Source organism: Nicotiana attenuata, unplaced genomic scaffold (assembly GCF_001879085.1).
Source record: "Nicotiana attenuata strain UT unplaced genomic scaffold, NIATTr2, whole genome shotgun sequence".
NCBI lineage: Eukaryota > Viridiplantae > Streptophyta > Magnoliopsida > Solanales > Solanaceae > Nicotiana > Nicotiana attenuata.
In genome coordinates, this window is record NW_017672766.1 from 107,705 (window position 1) to 114,489 (window position 6,785).

The following is a 6,785-nucleotide window of genomic DNA, read 5'->3' on the forward strand; positions in this document are numbered from 1 at the left end:
ATAAACAAAAATGAAAAGAAAAAACTTAAATTAGTGAGGGATAATTTGAAAAATATAAATTTATGGTGAGGATAGTTTTGTCTTGAATAAATTAATTTTCTACTTCTGATTCTGCTTCTTGGAAGAAGCTAGAATTTTCTGCTTCTTCCCAAAAGCAGAAAAACTGCTTCTAGTTGCTGGCAAAAAATACTTTTATGTATTGACCAAATAACTCAAATTTTTTAAAAAGTATTTCTTTGGATGAAAAAAATACTTTTGACCTCCCAGAAGCTTGGTCAAACAAGCTCCAAGTGTTTTCTGAAAGTAAATAAAGCATGTAAAGAAGGAAGATCTCAAAATAAAATGTGCTGTTCATAACATTTACAACCTTATTCGCCTCCTTATACACGTGTTGCAAGGGTGGGCAATTGAAGTATTGGTGAAGCTTCCCTTTAATTTGAAGACGGTTCAAGTTTTTTTTTTTGAAGATAATAAGACAAAATCTAGATTCTTGAAAGAATAAGATTCCAAATACACCCAAGTAAAAATAAATGATTTTCAAAATTTTTAAAACCAAATTTTAAATTTAAAAAAAAAAACAAATTGGGACGAAAAATGGCAAAAGCTCAGCAAGAAGATAAGTAACCAGTCCTCGACTTTGAGGCACATTACTCTACGTGACTCAAATGTCACCACTGGATACATATTACGATCATCTTTTCACATCTTTTTCTATCTTATGGCTTTCGTCCACTCCCACAGAATTATTAATTGCATTTTGGCAATAAGGCAACAGCCAAGAGCATAATAAGTCGATGTGTTTCATTTTCATTTATTTGTCAAAATGCACTTAAATGGATTCGTAAGATCGAATATCCTTTCCGTTGTTTCATAGTAAATCTACATACTATGAGTATTGCCTTGCTCATGTATTTCATAATTTTGGATTAATTTACATGAGTTTTGTTTGTGAGTTAATTTCTTTGTAAAAGAAGCCCAAAAAAACTATCAAATTTACGAGTAATTTACTGACTGCTTGATTGAACTAGTTACCACTCCATGCATATCAATTTGTTTGGTACCATTATTATTAAGAAGTCTGTTTGCTCAAAAGTTATCACATATCTTATGAGTGCAAAACAATACAAATAATCACGGGAAAATCATAGCAAATCGTAATAATCCATTGGACCAAATGGAAGAAACGAAAATAAGTACTCAGAATTAGGGGGAGAAACATTAAAAGCCTTTATTGATAACATTTGTTTGGTCTGCCTCTCCATGAAGAGGTTCAGAGCCTTACAATGGTGTTTTTCTCTTCCCATAAGATGGGTATATTTTTCCCTTCTCTCTCCTGTCTCTAGTAGCGAAGAAAACAGCCCCCTTTTCTAGGGTCCCCTCTCTTGGTATTTATAGCTGTGGGCTTCGTGAGCTGGCAATAAGTGGCCGTGACCACGTTGAGATCTCGCCTCTATAGTGGCGGATAGGCCAGGGCCTTGTTGACCGAGCCAGAGGCGGGTTGAACGTCGTCAATTCTGAGTGGTCGTGCCACTAATTAATCATGAATTAACTTAAAACGGGATTAGTCTCGTTAATTGTCGTGGGGTCGGATTCTGGCCCATACAGTTANCATCTTTGTGCGTTGAGGTGGAGCAATTGGAACATATACTGCACATCCAAAAAGTTCTTAGATGGGAATGTTTGGCTCCTGACCAAAGCCAATTGTAATGGGAGACGTTTATGATAACTGGTTGGCCTTATGCGCATAAGTGCTGCTGCATGCAAAATAGCATGTCCCCACACTGAAAGGGGGAGTTTTGTCCTCATTAGCAATGGTCTAGCTATTAGTTGAAGTCGTTTAATCAATGATTCTGCTAGACCATTTTGAGTATGAACATGAGCAACCGGATGCTCAACTTTTATTCCAGTGGCCATACAATAATTTGTAAAGGCCTGAGATGTAAATTCACCAGCATTATCAAGACGAATTGTCTTAATTGCATAATCTGGAAATTGTGCTCTTAACCTTATTATTTGGGCCAACAATCTCGCAAATGCCATATTACGAGTTGACAATAAGCACACATGTGACCATCTTGTAGATGCGTCTATCAAGACCATAAAATACTTGAATAGTCCACATGGAGGGTGTATAGGCCCACATATATCACCCTGTATACGTTCCAGAAATGCAGGGAATTCAATCCCAACTTTAGCTGCTGATGGTTTAATAACCAATTTTCCTTGAGAACAAGCAGCACAAGAGAATTCCTTCAATTGAAGAATCTTCTTATTCTTCAATGTGTGCCCATTTGAATTCTCTATTATTCTGCGCATCATGTTAGAACCGGGATGGCCCAACCGGTCATGCCAAATGATAAAATCGTTAGAAGTAGTAAACCTTTTGTTTACTATGGCATGTGATTCAACCACACCAATATTTGTGTGGTATAACCCAGAAGAAAATGCGGGTAATTTTTCGTGCACACATTTTTTTCCCGCTTTTATTGTAGTAATATAAAGGTATTCAACCTTTCCTTCGTTAGAGGTCTCAACATGGTAGCCATTTTGGCGAATAGCTTTGAAACTCAACAAGTTTCTTTGAGACTTACTACAATACAATGCATTATTAATAGTTAATATCGTTCCTCCAGGTAGTAATAAGGCCGCTCTTCCAGAGCCCTCAATTAACTTTGTACTACCAGATATTGTATTAACATAAGCCTTTTTCATAACCAAATAAGAGAAAAATTTCTTTTCTCAATATTGTGTGAGTTGTAGCACTATCCAAAAGGCATAAATCTTCATTACTCATCTTGGATCCAATTGAAGACTGGGGAATTTTATATTCTTCATAAAAAAAATAAAAGTACATCATGAGAAATACGGAAAAAACTAACATCACCAACGACAACATAAGACAGCTTAAGTACTACTTGAAAATAAAAAACAACTTTAGAACGAGACAAAAAAAAACCACTGAAAATAAAAATAACATAATTGCATTCCCCAGTAAAATGATCAAACTTTAGTTTTGATCTCCAAAGAAGTCTTCAACTTCCAAATGAGTAAGATCATCGAGGCCTTGAAAATCATCATCATTCAAAGCAAGATTTGCCTCGGCATTGTCATCATTTTTGTTTGAAGGCCCTGCCTCAAAATCATTTTTAAAGGTCAAGTGTGACTCCACTGGGGCATTATCAGAAGATGCTCCAACATTATTTGTCTTTCTTTTGATGGATTTTTGATAAAGCCTGACAAAATGCTCAGGTGCAGGTCATTCAGTTTTCCAATGACCTTTCATGCCACAGCGGTGGCAGTTACCGCTTTTGCCTCTTGAAGGATTGTTTTGAGAACCCGTATTGTTCTCTCGTTTGCCATGACCACCACGATTACGACTATTATATCGTCTCTTACCATTGCCATGCCCACGTACAATCATATGGCCATGATTATTATTCTGTCTTTTTCCAGACTTATCACGTCTAGTTGCCATATTCGCTTCAGGAAGCGAAGCTGACCCTGTGGGACGGGCTTCATGATTTTTCAGCAAAAGGGTATTATGTTGCTCAGCCACCAGAAGGCATGAGATCAATTCAGAATACTTTTTAAAACCCCTTTCACGGTATTGCTGCTGTAATACCATATTTGAGGCATAAAAAGTCGTAAGAGTCTTTTCCAGCAAATCCTCATCATTTATAACTTCCCCACATAATTTCAGTTGGGAAGTTATTCGAAATACAATAGAGTTATACTCACTTACGGTCTTAAAATCTTGCAACCGTAAGTGCATCCACTCATTATCGAGCCCTTGGCAATACCGTAGCCTTAAGGTGATCATACCTTTCCTTCAGGCCAGTCCACAATTCAAGTGGATCTTTCACTATTAAATATTCAACCTTCAAACCTTCATCCAAATGATGACGAAGGAAAATCATGGCCTTCGCTTTGTCCTGGCTTGATGCCTCATTACCCCGAGTAATGGTGTTACCAAGGCCTTTAGCGGCTAAGTGAATCTCAGCATCGAGAACCCATGATAGGTAATTCTTTCCAGAAATGTCAAGTGCCACAAACTCAAGCTTTGACAAATTCGACATAGTAAAAACTATCAAAGAAGATAACTAATTAGAAATCATTAGGATAATAGCATAAAGAATCTTAAAAATTGACATAATATCAAATTTGTGATCTATATATACACTAAAGTGATAATTCCATAGAAAAGAATACTATTTTTTTTCTTCAAATTATTAGTATATCTTTGATGTTAACTAGAACAAAATATCTTCTCTCAATTAATTCTATTAACATAAAAATTAGCAACTTTCACATGACAATCATGCAAATAACTTAAAATAAAGAAACATAGAATTCTTTATTTTTACATATATCTAGAGATGTGAGAAATTATAAAACGGCATATTAAAGACACTAATCATGAAATCAAAATATACAACGAAAAAAAAACAAAATGAACAAATATACCTGAACAACGAAAAGAGCTCAACTTCGTGCTGATAACGTGTTAAAAAAATGTAGCTCAAAGTAACAATATAAAACAAGAAGATAAGTAGAATAAGAGAAGAAGAGATAACTTTCTTATTTCATCAAGTGTTCAAGTGTATTCTATCTCACATTTCATGCCTCTATTTATACTATTACCTATGAAGGTTACAAAATCATTGTCTTAAACATGACATTAACAATTGAGATCATGGGGGAAGATCATGGGGAGGGGTTATGGAGGTGTGGGAATTACAATCATAATGGTGATGAGTAGTAGGAGGTAATTTACATCATGGATGAAAGTAGTGGGAGTAGTGGACATCCACATTTACTAAATATTTTATAACATAAACAAAATATTCATTTTAGGTTAGCTTTAATTTTTATCTGCAATAGAGATTCTCTTAAGTTCTCTCTCCTTTCTATCTATTCTTTTGTTTGCTCAAAAGTTATCACATATCTTATGAGTGCAAAACAATACAAATAATCACGGGAAAATCATAGCAAATCGTAATAATCCATTGGACCAAATGGAAGAAACGAAAATAAGTACTCAGAATTAGGGGGAGAAACATTAAAAGCCTTTATTGATAATATTTGTTTGGTCTGCCTCTCCATGAAGAGGTTCAGAGCCTTACAATGGTGTTTTTCTCTTCCCATAAAATGGGTATATTTTTCCCTTCTCTCTCCTGTCTATAGTAGCGAAGAAAACAGCCCCCCTTTCTAGGGTCCCCTCTCTTGGTATTTATAGCTGTGGGCTTCGTGAGCTGGCAATAAGTGGCCCTGACCACGTTGAGATCTCGCCTCTATAGTGGCGGATAGGCCAGGGCCTTGTTGACCGAGCCAGAGGCGGGTTGAACGTCGTCAATTCTGTGTGGTCGTGCCACTAATTAATCATGAATTAACTTACTACGGGATTAGCCTCGTTAATTGTCGTGGGGTCGGATTCTGACCCATACAGTTAGTCCCTCCGCTTATTGAGGTCGTGTTTCGGCCGAGCTCGATGAGCGGACTTCATCGATTGTGATTTGAAAACAACTCGAATACGGAGGTCGACTTATTGGCGGCGGCGGCCTTAGTCGTTTACATGTTGGAGATGGCCGTAGCCTTTCATACATTGGAGGTGGCCGTAGCCTTTCATATATTGGAGATGGCCGTGGAGAATGAGTATGCGCCGGGTACGTATTTGGTCACGTCCAGAATTTTGAAGGCATACGGCACATTCTTTCAGCGTTTGCAGGCTGTTGCAATTATTCTGACGGCGGGACGTTGGCGGATGGCTGAGAAGCCGCTTCGCGGAGCTTGTCATAATGACGCTTGCTTCGGCAGAATCGAACCGTTTTACGGTTGGTCGTGCAGTTAATGATGGCTATTGGGTTTCGCGAAAGCCATTTATGTTGCCTATAAAGGTGGGTTGAGGCATTCATTTCTCATCTCTTCATTGTTCATCTGAGAGAGATTCTGAGGAAACTTTTTCATTTCACTAATTCATCTTCTCCTTTCTTTCCTTTGATTGTGATAGCATTTGTCTTTAGTAGATCAACAATGGCAGGCAGCTCTTCCCACGATGCTCTTCCGATAGATTTTCCGGTAGTTGAAGGGCCATCTCCGGCAATGGGAGGTGCAGAACAGATAGAGTCCGGAGAAATTCCGTCGGTTGACGAGGTGGTTCCCCGGCCCGGAGGTATGGCGATTGATTTCATTGCCGACGGTGGAGAGGAACCGGTGGATGAAGCCCCGTTAATGGGGGAGATTGGGATGGCCCGATTACGGGAACAGGGGGTCGTTCCTACCCATGCAGACATTGTTCTCGCTAGAAGCGAGGAGAGGGTCCACACCGATCGTGGGGGATACTGCATTTTTTACGCCTATCCTTTCAGGTTGGGGTTCAAGATCCCGCTCCCAATGCTGGTGGTGGATTTCTGCCGTTATTACGGGGTATGCCCGGGTCAGCTCACTCCTTCACTCTACAAATTGTTGGCAATGTTCATCAAGTACGTGGAATTGGCCCGTAGGGAGGTCACGCTGCAGCATGTGCTGAGTCTCTACGCTCCCCAGAGAGTCCGCGGCACCATGATTCAGGCGTGCCCTCGTGGGTCGAGGGGCCTGGTCATGAAGTTGGATGACGAGGTCGACCCTCGCCCTTTCGAGCACTTCTTTTACATCAGGACCAAGCACCTGGTGGCGGATGCTACTGGGTTCCCAGAGGCTTGGAACCATGCACGTAAGTTCTTTAGTGGTTGAATTCCTTTTTCTTTCCCTCTTTATGATTTGTGATCATGGGCGTTAACTCGTGTCTT

The 6,785-nt window shown here is 39.0% G+C and overlaps 1 protein-coding gene across 1 annotated transcript; it reads right to left on the reverse strand.

The window, feature by feature from the left end:
- Positions 1 to 3,256: 3,256 nt before the first annotated feature.
- On the reverse strand, positions 3,257 to 4,076 carry LOC109214431. Its single transcript, XM_019378348.1, has 2 exons — positions 3,801 to 4,076; positions 3,257 to 3,613 (listed from the first exon to the last, which is right to left on the reverse strand). The coding sequence occupies exons 1-2, from the start codon at positions 4,074 to 4,076 to the stop codon at positions 3,257 to 3,259; spliced, it is 633 nt and encodes a 210-aa protein (XP_019233893.1).
- Between the last annotated feature and the right edge of the window lie 2,709 nt (positions 4,077 to 6,785).